Source organism: Capricornis sumatraensis, chromosome 2 (genome assembly GCF_032405125.1).
Source record: "Capricornis sumatraensis isolate serow.1 chromosome 2, serow.2, whole genome shotgun sequence".
Classification (NCBI taxonomy): Eukaryota; Metazoa; Chordata; class Mammalia; order Artiodactyla; family Bovidae; genus Capricornis; species Capricornis sumatraensis.
The window spans coordinates 47,141,214-47,154,932 of NC_091070.1; the positions used below are offsets into that span (position 1 = coordinate 47,141,214).

Consider the following 13,719-nt stretch of genomic DNA (forward strand, 5'->3'; position numbering starts at 1 on the left):
GAAGATTTTTTAAAATATTTCATCAAAAGAAACAAAACCTTTTGCTGTCAGCTATAAATATAGGAATAAGGAAATGAAATGTATAAGGAAATGAAAAAAAAATAGTAAAACATTCACTTAATATGCTGTAATTGGAAACATTAGAAACACTGAGAATTAAAGCTTTTCGTTTCTTTTTAAAATCTTATCAAGAGTATTGTGAACAGTGCTTGCTCTTTTCTTCTCATCATATAAATATAAGGAACAATCCTCTTTTCTGTGCCTTGGCAACTTATCGTTCCAAAGTTTGGATCAATCACTGACAATTTATCCTTCCTGCTTTCCATGCTGTAACCGACATATCTCAGAGTTCCTTTAATGTGAAGTTTTTCTTCAACGTCACCTCCAACCAGGACATCTTCATCATCTTTCTCATTTATGTCAATAAGGTCACTTTCATTAAGTTTCTTGTCTGCCTCTCTAGGGTCCCTCCATTGGCAGTAATGTCAATATTCCCAAGGTCAGTAATTATTTTTTATTAATCCATTTACATTCTATACAAATTTCACTCCAGTGTTATTACTTTTTGTTCCTTCGTTCCACTTTTTTCTTGGCTGGCGGTTCCCTCTTTTGATTATCCAGGTTTTTAAAATGTCACATGGGTTTAGGAAACAAGGCAGCTACACAACTACGTACTTTGTTGTGTGTGAACTGAACAGAGGCACAGTGACCAATACCCAGACTTTAAAAGAAGTGATGTGATTGGTCAGTGATGATAATACCTATCATTTACTTATATGGTGATGTGTGGACTAAACTACTAGCAACAAAGTTTGTACTTTAGGCAATGACAGGTGTTTAACAGGCCATGATAACTGAAATTTGAATGTGTCATTGGGAAATGGGTGTTATTTAACTAAACTATAAGAACTGAAAACTATAAGAACATATCATAGAATATAAAATTGTGCAAAATGAGGATTGCTCCCATATTTGATCAGTGAATAAATATAAATTGGGCATTTAATAAATATCAAAAGTATGTTATTTATTATATGAATTAGAGATCAGTAGTATGGATTATTAATATTAATAGAGGTTTCCTGCCATTATGGAATATAGTTAGAAAGAAAAAATCTGCCTAACTACCTACAATACTAGGCATAACATGGGTGCTGTGGAGTGGTATAAACAGCAGGCCATGGAAGCACAAACCCGGAATTCTCAGGTGACAATTAGGAATAGCCTATTAAATAATACTTGCAAAATAATAAAACCTTTTAAACTAGTTGCTTCTACTGAGAACTGTCAGAAAACGGTCACATTTTTAATTCCACTTCTTAGGGGTGTACCACATTAAACAAGCAACTCTCAAGACTATGCTTGACGTGATTGAGCAGTAAATTTCACATTTTCTGTTAAAAAAAGGAAATGTGTGTTTTCTGCTAAATCTTTACACCCAAGGGTTTCCTCAAAATTGTTTGGGGATTGCTGAGTATATAAGTTTGGTTTTCAACATGTTTTTTTTTTTTTTTTCCCACCAGTGGAATCCTTCAAGTTTTTTAGAAAACACACACAGGCACAGAGTTAGGATATGCAAGTGGAAGATGAGAGAGCAGCAATTTGGGAAAGGGAAAATCATACCTGTGCATTTAGAGTACCTTTTAAAAAGTTTTAGGCACATTTCTATAGCTGTTAGTTGTTTTCAAACAGCATAAAATGTCTCCTCCATAACTAAGAGCACATATTTTCCAAATTCAAGTTTTATATATTTGCTAATAAAGATCAGATTCTATAACAACACAAAGCCTTTGAATTACCTTGGTAAAGTTTCTGATTAGGAACTCAGATGAAGAAATGGCACCTCCTGGTGAGCGCTTTGATGGAAAGCTTTTCTCATTTACAAACTTGCTGAATCAATAACTTTCTTGACCATCACTTCTAGATGTTTACTCTGGAAACAAACCAGCCATTGCTACATGACTGCTCATGGTAATACTGACATGACCACCCATAAGAGTCTTGATCACAAACCCACATACTGAGCAGGCTCTGATCTTTAGGATAACAACAGAGACGCACACGCAACCTGAATGCATTTGCACTGCCTCTCATTGACTGTGATTTCAACAATAGTTAAACAAACAATATAACCTTTAGCAATCAAGAAAACTTATTTCATGGAATTCTTGGTTAACGAAGGTTTTACATCATAGTGGGAAAGAATACTCCCTAATGGACATTCAACATGAGGGCTCTTAAAAATCTTCCATCTCTAGTGTACTCAACCCAGAAAATTTTACTGAAGAAACTAAGAATTCCAAAGTTGTTGAAGAAAACTCTAGTCACTCTGTTTTTGTCTTACAGCAGTATTTGATTTAGATAACTATAGTGCAGTGGATTTTTCTCTCTAATTTTCTATGAATCTTCAAGGTATTTAATAACTTTGGAACACTCTTAAGAATGATTATTATCATAAACCTGGATCCATTTACCAGCAGCTCTTATGTGCAAGGCACATAATATCTTACATATTTTTCAAAATTGTCCTTTTTTAGCCTCGTTATAATATTGCCAGGTAGATGGGATTATCAATACTTTACAGATAAGGACATGCAAATTCACATTTTTAAACTGTTAATGTATGACAGACAGATTCATGATCAGGGAAGTCTGGTTTCCATTGCCCAGGGATTTTATACTTTGTTACACATGTCTTATAAATCAAGGGGCACCATAAACATCATGGTCTATGTATAATAGTGTTTGAGGAGATCAAAAATATAACCACAGGTTATTTCTAGAATAGTAAAAAAAAGAAAGAAAGAAAGAAAATATTTTAGTGTAGAGGTGTTTGGACAGAGCTTCATTGGATAATGGAGGAAGGATATTCTAAACATTTGTTTTGAGTTGATGAAAACATAAAGAAAGGTTTGAAAAAATTAAGCCAAAGACAGCATGGACCAGAAGTGCTGATGAACAGAGGTTATCAGAAGCATCCTAGCAAAGGGCTGGGTTTTGGGATTTGACTCAAGGTATAATAGGCTTCCCTGGTGGCTCAGTGGTTAAAGCGTCTGCCCACAATGCAGGAGACCTGGGTTCGATCCCTGGGTCGGGAAAATTACCCTGGAGAAGGAAATGGCAACCCACTCCAGTATTCTTGCCTGGAGAATCCCATGGACGGAGGAACCTGATGGGCTACAGTCCACGGGGTCGCAAAGAGTTGGACACAACTAAGCGACTTCACTTTCACTTTCACTTTCATAATAGGATACAAGTAGGAGGTCCAAAGAGTTGGACAGGACTGAGTGACTTCACTTTCACTTTCACTTTCATAATAGGATGCAAGTAGGAGGTTTTCCAAAAGGGATTGCAGTGATAAAAAATGATCTTTTACATAGATGAGACAAATTCTTTCAAAACCTAAATTTGACTATGCCACCCATAGCCAAAATCTTAAAAGATTTCTCAGTAGCTCCAAGATAAAGTCTAACAATTTTTAAATGACATTCAAAGTACCAACATTTTCTCTAACATTCCCTATTGTTACTTCATCTATGCTCCATACATCCTGAACTCCTCACAGTTTCCAGGACACACCATTCTGTTTTACGCATCTGCATATGGGCACATGCTATTTCTTGCTTCTCTGTCTAAAAAAAAAGGGGGGAATTTCAACTAAATCTTCAAGAACCTCTTAAAGCATTTTCTCCCCTGAAAAAAATCCATCATGATAATAGTCGTTAAACAGTGAATGTCCATATTTTACATCTTATCCCCCACAAAGATTGTCTCAATATTCAAGACCTAAGAATATTGCAAAAATACTAGGGACACTTTCATTAAAGTTCTGAGCAAATCAAAGATGTTAACTCTATTAGCCAAGATCACAGAAGGAATCAGATGGCACACCCAAATTAAGATTATTTGAAAAAGATTCAGTGGAGAAACTATGGACAACAGATGGGCAGGATAAAAAGAGACCAGAAAGAATAGTAAACTAACTGCACTGAAACAGATAACAAGGGAGGAAAAAGCTCCTAGAACCAGGAATGAGACTGTCACCTGCTGAGGGATGGTGAGGGCAATGTTGGCTTTTTGGTTGCAGGATTCTTCCAGCAAAATGGTGACACCATTGGAAGGAAACTAAAGAAATATCTGACCTGAGTCTACTCCCTCTTTCCCATATTTTGCCAGGACTTCTTATCATCCATAGAGCATAGGGACCACTGACTTGTCCATCTAGGGGCAGAGGACGGAGTGGAGCAGGGTGAAGAATGAATCTGGAGAGCCAAGTGAAGGATAGCAGCATATCCACTTTTAACACTGTCACGGCATGTAGTATTACAAATATAAGCCAATAAAATTAGCCAAGGCAAATATCAAGAGGTATAAAAACTGGAAAGGTGAAGTGTAATTCATTGAAAATAATTCATGTGTGTACTTACAAAACTCAAAATGAGTAATGAAAATATTTCATTAAAAATTCAGTTGGCTGAATAAAAAAATATACAAAAATCACTAGCCTTCCTGTTATCCAATATAATGGAAAAGGGGTCCCATTTAAAATAGAATGAGATGTAATAACTAGGAATAAGCTTTTTAACCATTCAAGATTCACATGAAGAAAAATGTAGAGCATAATTAGAGTACACAAAAGGAGACTTAAATCATGGCAAGAATAGATATGTTCTGTTCTTCAAATCACAAGGATGTCACCAGTTTAGGTGTCAAACTATTTTATTTTCCCAAAAAGTATTATCAGTGCCTCTTATGTGTCCTACTTTCTGCTGCATAGACACCTCCCTTGCTGATATCAACATCCGGGTACCACCATGTTAGTTACTTGCACTGTTAGACGGTTATTCACGTTTTTAAGACCTTGTTCTGCCCACATTAAAGTTTTAATTAGTTATTGAATTAAAAGCTCTCTTTCTCTCTCTACAAACAGGGGTAAATACTGACTGTAGCAGAAGGAGGAAAGGAGTAGGAGGAAGCCGTGGCTTCTCTGATTTGCACCATTCCTCTTTCTCCTGGAGGCAATTTCCATGATATTGAGGAAGAGAGAAAGAGAAAAGAGACGGATGAATCTTTATCTAAGCCAATACAATATTGTAAGGCAATTATCCTTCAATTAAAAATAAGTAAAAAAAAAAAAAAAAACTGCAATGGTGACCATTAGTAGTCATTATCTATCTAAGGGTCACTGTCTACTCAGTTAGTAGTAGAACTTTTCCAGATCCTTCTCTTAGGGGAAGTGCAAGTTTGGTAGAACTGGCTGGTGTGAAATGGATTTTCAAATAGTTCCCCAGGGCATTGATGAACTCTTCCAAGACTCAAGAGCTGGCCACTTTTTCCTGCTGCACCCCACCTGGGTGTATGGGCACATACATTCCTTTCAGATGCTTGCCTCTTCACCATGTTGCTGACAATCCCTGATAAAACCAGAGCCTATGGTCACATTTACCCTCTCTTGTCCCCAATCGCTGGCACTTCAAGCCCATTCAGGAACCATCTCCCATATTTGTCAGCAACTGTGACCTTAAGCAGAGAAGGAGATCCCGGCACACACTTGGCCATGCTCAGGTCATACTGTCTGCTAAGTAGGCAGCCAAAAAAAAAAAAAAATGAAATGCTCATCTAGCTGGCACTTTCAGCAAGTACTTGGACTACTTCTCTTGGAATTTTCTTCACTTCAGAGAAAGGAGGGCTTCCCTGGTGGCTCAGAGGTTAAAGCGTCTGCCTCCAATGCGGGAGACCCGGGTTTGATCCCTGGGTGAGGAAGATTCCCTGGAGAAGGAAATGGCAACCCACTCCAGTATTCTTGCCTGGAGAATCCCATGGATGGAGAAGCCTAGTAGGTTACAGTCCACGGGGTCGCAGAGAGTCGGACACGACTGAGCAACTTTACCTTTCACCTTCACCTCAGGGAAAGGAAACACTTCTCACAGAGCAATGAGCAGCTCCTTGGCTAATGCCCGAAGTGATCACTTTGTCTTTCAGTCCTTTTATTAACAAATGGTTGGGGCAGGGTCGGGGTGGGAGTGGAGCTTGTGGTGAACCAGGTTTTCTCAGCAGATCCTGGTAAGAGGTTCTGGCTGAAATGCAGTGATTTTTTTCTCAAGTTAGAAACTGGAAGTCTCTTAGAATCTCTTCTTTTCAGCTTAGTCATTAGCCATTTATTTCATGAAAATAAGATTCTTATTAATCTCATATATATTGCAAATGATTAAAATGTCTATTGGGCAAAATGAGGTTCTATCTACCTTTGATAAATACCATTTCTAGAAATTATACTATAAACTTGTAAACAGTAAAAGTAATTATTTGTTATTTATTTTATTAATTATTAATATTAATAAAATAACTTATTATTTGTTCATAAGAGCAAGAGACTAGAAACCACCAAAGTGTGCTTAAATAAATAATGGTATGTCCATATAATGGAATAAGGGCTAAATATTATTTTAAATATTTTAATGTTTTCTTTATTTGTAAGCAGATTATTTGTTTTTTAAGCAAGTATTCAGGAAACCTTGACTTTGCAGTTAATGCTGTGATATTCCAGACCATATTAAAGAGTGGGATATAGCTTTGTATATGTGGAAATGGAATGATCCTAATACATTTTTAGGTAAAAAGACAAAGGTAAGGTAAAGGATAATTAGAGTGTGTGTTTCTATTTGAGAAAAAAATGTATATGTTTATAGATGATATGTTAATAGGTGTGTGTATGTGTGTATATGAGGTTGATGCAGTGATCCCTATTTTACAAATAAGAAAACCAAGACTTGAGAACATCGCAAATTCTGATCACAGAACCAGATGTAGCATGACTATGATTTAAATTCCAAGTGCCCAAATCACAGGCACCTTTCAATACAACATTCTTAACCCTTGACTAACCTTTATCAGGGTGGAATTGATTAATCCTTTTTATATCATCAAATTATAAATGTACCTGTTTAGAATATATCACACAATATGCAGCAGTGTGTGTGTGTTGTTCTCCTCTGGTCTGAGTGTGGGCCTCATGAGAATAGGTGCTCTGTAGAGCCATCTCTGGTGTGGCACACTCAGGAAGAGCACTTCAGGAAGGAATGAAGGGCAGTGATACATCTTCATACGTAAGTGACAAGAAGGGCTTTAGTAAGTGCCTAGAATAAGGAAACTTCAAGTTGTTTTTTTTTTTTTTTTTTTTTAACAATAGTAATACTAACAGGATGCCTTACGGTATCTGAGGACTGTGTGAAAGTTTAGCTAAATGGGCTAAATATGATTATACCCAAGACTGAAACCTGCATAGAAAATCTAACTTAGTGAACATGTATCAGTGTCTATTTTGTGCTGTTAACAAAGAGAACCATTTGTTTCCACGATCACACTTTAAAGTCCCTGATGCACAGAATATCAATGTCCCTTATTAAGTGGTCTGAAAGGTCAGGCCAGTAAACTTTTGCTGATTTGCAGGTCGCCCCTCCAAAGATTCAGTGGGTCAGATATCTGTTCACGTGGACATCACCGCCACTCCAGGAACCGGAGAGCATAAAGTCACTGTAAAAGGTATATTTTGGGTTCAGGTAGATCAAACAGCCTATAAGACTTTAACCTCTCAAAAAAATAATTATATCCAAAATGTTTTTTCTGGAAACCCTGTTTTTTAAAATCTATATTAAATTATTTTAGGGCATGCTTAGAATACCTTCATGAATCCAAAACTTTTGATTTAAAACAAAACAAATTAATAGCATAGATATTTAACCTATATTACTTGAAAAGTCTAAATGGTTAAAATACATTGATAATTACATTTCAGAACTGTACGACTGTGTTCTCTATGGTTGAGGCTGTGGTTGCCTCCAACTTACCAATGACATTTTAGATATTAACTCAGTACATTCTTGCTATCCACATAATCTACATACTTTTTCTATGTGATTTCCAACCACTGGTTTGATTTTTTTTTAAATGGGTGGTTGAATCAATTGCCTTTATATTATAAAAATTAAATCTGAATTCAGGGGTCATTTTGAAGATGTAATTTAATGATTAATACTTTTCTCAATAGAACCATGTTCTATTTTTATATTATCATGGACAGCCACTTTAAATAGTATCTATTTTAGTCAAAAGCATGGCCTTCTAATATATTTCAAAGTTTCACTACCTAAACTAACACTGTTATGGTATATAATAGATTATATACAGTATTGGTAAGCATACAGATAAGTGGGCATGACTATATATGCCAGTGTTGTTAAACATTTTTCAAAAATATTTTGCTAATGTATACCAAATGCTAGAAGTTTTATGAACCTTCTGAATTAACAAGTTTAATTATAAGACACCTCCTTAAGGATACCATCACCATCATCAAAGAATGAGCAAAGATGTATGTATAAGAATGTTCACTTAAGTATTATTTATGATGCCTGAAATTAGGAAACTGCCATAATATGCAACAAGTGATTTGTTGAATATTGAATGAAATCTACACACAATTAAATATTTGCAATTGGAAAATATATAATGAATTATAATGCTATCCATGATGGACTTAAAAAAGTGAAAATATTTTTAAGACTGCAACACATTATGATCCTATTCTGTATATAAGGATTGAAAGCATCACACCAAAATATTAACAGTCATTTATTCTGAGTGATAAAATTATAAATTTTTCTTTTAATCTACTTTCTGTATATTTTCTAAATATTTCATGAACATGTCATAATTTTAATATGAAAAGCATCATGTTTTCACCTAAACAAGAATCATAACTTTTCAGTAGTAACAATTGTCATTTTAATTACAGCTTTTCGCCATCCCAACGCCACGTGGCTTAGAGCTGGAAGCCCTCTCAAGCATGCAGTCCAGAGAGAAAATTGTTTTTCCTAGTCCTAGTCAGTGGGGTTAGGGTGTTATTAAACGCAAGTTACAGCTTCATACATCATTTTAAAAAATAAATATCCACTTTAAAGATCAAAGGGAAAGCCTAGTATTCCACACATGGGTTTGCTCACACTTTATATTCCTTTCGTTTTCCTTCTATTTTTTAGTGATTGCTATTAATGACTTAAACTGGCAGACCACGGCAATGTTCCGCCCCTTTGTGGAAGTCTGTATGCTGGGACCCAACCTCGGAGACAAGAAGAGAAAACAAGGCACAAAAACAAAAAGCAACACATGGTCACCCAAGTATAATGAAACATTTCAGTTGTAAGTTACAACCCAGCTCCATTTTCCAACCAGGCAATAGGCCTTGTACAGCTACACTTACGAGGGACTCATAGAGTAGGAATGGCACTGGGCTTTGCTAAGGAGAGTAAAACCTGTAGGTTTAAGGATTCCTGTTCACCACGGATCCAGGGCAAATGAAGAAAACTGTAATAGGAGGGCTTTGTTCTCATGGAAGTCACACTCTAGATATTAAGAAAATTTGATAAACAAAATCATAAACAAAAAGCTGTCATATGATAGTGAATACTAAGCATAGTATCAAAACAGCATGATAGGGTGGTCCGTTGGCTGCTAAGATGAGGTGTTCAGGGAAGCCTCTCTGACTTTTAAATAGGAACCTGAGAAAATAATGGGGCTATTTGTAGCCAGGTTATTACACCACTGCACCTAAATGAGAAGAGCTGTTACTAAAATCGGGACTGTGAAAACTTCATATGTAGTCACTCACTTCCTAGGAAAGTGACCGTCTGTGGAGACAAACAGCTTACTTGAGGAGCCTCACAGGCAAGAATCCAAAGAAATAAAGTCTCCCCTCACTTGCATCATTATCTCTGACTTTCCAATGATGCTCTCTTTTGGCTAAACCCCACTGGAAGCCAGAGCACAGAGAAACTCAGTGGGTGCAGTCCTTACAGGTCAGCATCCTCCTGCAAAGCACAAGGAGAAGAATGCTGTGGAGCAAATGGAAGTTATCTGGCACCAAATGAAGTCAAGGATGACTCCTAGTTTTTGGCGTAAACAGTTGGGTAGATGTTCACTTGCTGAGATGGGAAAGTAAGGACAGGCCATGAGGAAAGCAAAGATTTTCTTTTAAATCTATTAATCTGGAGATAGGTATTGTACATCCAAGGCTAGGCTAGGCTAAGTTGCTTCAGTCGTATCCGACTCTGTGCGACCCCATACACGGCACCCCATCAGGCTCCCCCATCCTTGGGATTCTCAAGGCAAGAACACTGCAGTGGGTTGCCATTTCCTTCTCATATCAAATATATGGTTAGACATAAATTGAGAATTCTCTGTATATAGATGTAATTAACTCTACAAATCTAAATGAGCTGACCTAGGGACAGATAGGAAGCCAAGGGTGAGGGAACATAAGACAAGGCCCTAGGGCCTTTCATACACACACACACACACACACACACACACACACACACACACACACACAAGCACATGCGCACACTTAACAAGCTTCCCTTACTGCTTTGATTCTTTGTTATTTCACATTCTTGGTTTCCCAGAGAACTTTCAGCGCTGTTTTCTGAATAATTAACTCTTACCACTCATTAAAACTTAACTATCCTACTATATCTATTAAAAAGGTTCTAATAATGCCTGCTAACAAATCAGCTCACAAGAGTCCACCTATCTACTCCTCCAATTTACACAGAAAATTTTGATCCAATTAAAAAGTCTTCCAAAAGGTTCTAGGAATACCTGAATAATGCAAAATTCAGATATAATGCGGTGAGCTACCAAGACCATGATTCTGGGGAAAAGGCAGCATTTGACTCATTTTAATTCACAAGAAGTCCCAGAGCCTGTCATATTTTGCCATTCTATTCTTTACCGCCCCTCCAGGATTCCATTTTCCTGAGTGTCATTTCAGGCTGTCTCTAAAATAAGTACACAGTTGTTTGTCTCCTGGAAACAAGTCTCACCTGGCAAAATATTTGATCAGAAAAAAGTCACTTAGAAAAGGAAGGAATCTAGAAGCTTGTACCACTGAGGAATAGAAGCGCATTCATTAGAAAGTCAGGACTATCTGAGGAGGAATTAAAATAAGGGACAAGGGGTATTATCCTCAGCATTTCACTGCTCAGCCGTCTTCATTAGGTTCAGTTCTGCATTGACAGGGTGTCTAGGGTCGTTATTAGAAGAGGCTAGCCTCAGCCCCAATCTTGACATGTCTAACAGTTGCCATACGAAAGAACTGGCATTGAAGCACCAGGCACTGCTGGAACTGATTTACTCTGGCGATTTGTATCCCATTTAGCATCTTATGAATAGTGCTTGATAGTCTGAGCAGTGTATTTCCCTGAGAAAAGGCTCCTACATATAATAGCTAATCCAGGAGTCTGAGGTAGAGAAAGGAATTGGTAATAATGGATGTTGAAACAATGGCACAGAAATTCTTCCAAAAGGTACCCTTCCCCCCAGCCTAGCTTCCATGACCCTTAGTAACCCCTCCTACCCCTATATCACTGGGGAGACCTTGCCTCCAATGATTAATGACAACATAGTATTTTAATTCCAGTTTCTAGTAATATCCTTAACATCAGGGGGCAGTCAAGCATTTTTAAATTAATGTCCTTTTTCTATCTAGGAAAAGAAGGAGTTTTAAGTTAGATTGCTGAGTAATAGCAATGTAAATACATTCTAAGGAAAATTTAAAGAATATTTGCAGAGTTAAAATGCCATGATACTTTATTTGCCAATACAACATTCTAAACAATGTATAAAATTTTTCACAGTCTATTAGAACCGTATCGATCCCTATTTGAAAATGCTCAAAATCCCTGTTTTTAATCCACGCAGCACTCTGAGTAAAGAAAACCGCCCAGGAGCCTATGAACTTCACCTTTCGGTTAAAGATTACTGCTTTGCCAGAGAAGATCGAATTATCGGAATGACAGTAATTCAGCTCCAGAATATAGCCGAAAAGGGGAGCCACGGGGCGTGGTATCCCCTTTTGAAAAATGTCTCTATGGATGCAACCGGTCTGACTATCCTTAGAATCCTCTCTCAGAGGACCAGTGATGATGTGGCTAAAGAATTTGTAAGACTTAAATCTGAAACAAGATCTGCTGAAGAGAGTGCTTGAAACAATACCATACCCCAAGACAGCATCTCTGAGAATTCACCAACTCTGTTTGACTACTGCATGCATATGCAAATACAGGGGAATGTTTATTTTACTACATTTCAGTGTTTGCCAGTGCTCCAGTACAGTGTCTCCAAGGTATGTGGGAAAACTGCAGAACTTTTATACCAATTCTGGTCTTTGAGAAATCAGTGTGCCATGAAGTGCCAAAATCATGATGTTAAGTGAAATATCCAGAGTTATCTTTTAAAATGTTTATTTCATTACCAATTTCTCATCCATTAAACATACTAAAACACAGTCTTTTGAGTTTGTCCATTAGTTATCCTTGTTACATTGGTTTATATATCTGGTAGATATGAAAGCATTTGTTACTCAAATTGTTTTATTTAGACTTACCTCATAATAGATGTCTTACAAATACCCTTTTCTACCATGACTAGAAATGCAGTTACTTCTAGAAAGCATTTGTAATTTTATAGTTGCAGATATATTGTGATGACTTTTGCATACAAAATAAAATAGAAAAGGTGGGAAATATTTTATGCTGACCAGTTTCCAACCTTTCTGAAATATCACTGTGAAGAAATGCTCTTAAAGCAAACTTATGCAAAGCAATGCTAAATAGTTTGTTAACATGTTTGATATATCAACAAAATTTTGTTCCTTAAAACTGCCAAGGTCACATCACATTTGTAAAAAAAAAAAAAAAAAGAGGTAAGTTGAAGCATTTGCCATCTAGCATTATGTCTTAGCTTTACCAAATTTCATTCTTTAGAAAGTCATAGGATTATTGGTTTAGAAGTACAATGGAAGGATTGTTTCTTAAAATTACCTATGATAATTAACTGTACTGTTAGTGTTTTCCTTCTGACAGTTATGACTAACTCCTTCTTTACTGAGTGCTATAATCAGTGAAATGTTTCCTTTTTAGAAATATTCAACAATTTGTACTGAATGCAGCATTATTATATATTGCACTGGAGAAAAAAGTCATGTCTTCAGCTATTTAGTGAAAAATGTAAAATGAAGTCTGAACAAATTGCTTACAATTTTGTAATTTATGTTATTTATAAGCCCAAGATGCATACAATGCAATAGAAAAACAACTTATTACAGCTCAGTAGATAAAAATATAACTAGGTTGGATTTTGAATATGAAATAGTTTATAAATATTTGCACTTTCTCTATTTTTATGGTTTGACTTTTTAGAGTCTGTACCTAAATAGTTGGCTGTAGAACAGTACTTTGTAACTTATGGTCATAACTGTTAGTGGGCAACATATACGTGCAGAAAAAAGACCCTGTTAACAATGACTGCTCTGTGAACAAGCTGGTCCAATATGTTAAGAACAAGTGAAAAGTATCATGACTCCCAGAACCATGCTGTTACTGGGTGTGAAACCACAGACAGCAAGATCCACTAATTTATGTTAAATTGATAGGCAAGTGCTTTGTTAATAACGTCTTCAAATGCATAGTTCAATGCAATCCTCTGGCATATGCATTAATAAATGAATATATATTAAGCACATGTAATACTTCATTGTATCTTCTGCCTTTTTATTTCATATATGCAACATCATTTCATTATTTAGGAATAAGAAATCCAGATCCTTTTTACTGGATAGAACACTCTTCACAATGTTTGGTTCTAGTATCTCATTAGAATTTG

The 13,719-nt window shown here is 36.3% G+C and overlaps 1 protein-coding gene across 2 annotated transcripts in view; it reads left to right on the top strand.

Moving 5' to 3' along the window:
- The window catches only part of UNC13C (unc-13 homolog C), a 666,761-nt gene extending 654,718 nt beyond the window's left edge, over nt 1-12,043 (top strand). For both annotated transcript variants that reach the window (XM_068963824.1, XM_068963823.1), the window contains 3 exons: nt 7,450-7,542; nt 9,039-9,198; nt 11,758-12,043. In XM_068963824.1, the coding sequence (XP_068819925.1) occupies nt 7,450-7,542; nt 9,039-9,198; nt 11,758-12,043 (539 nt within the window). The remainder of the gene's footprint in view (nt 1-7,449; nt 7,543-9,038; nt 9,199-11,757) is intronic.
- The last annotated feature ends 1,676 nt before the right edge of the window (nt 12,044-13,719 follow it).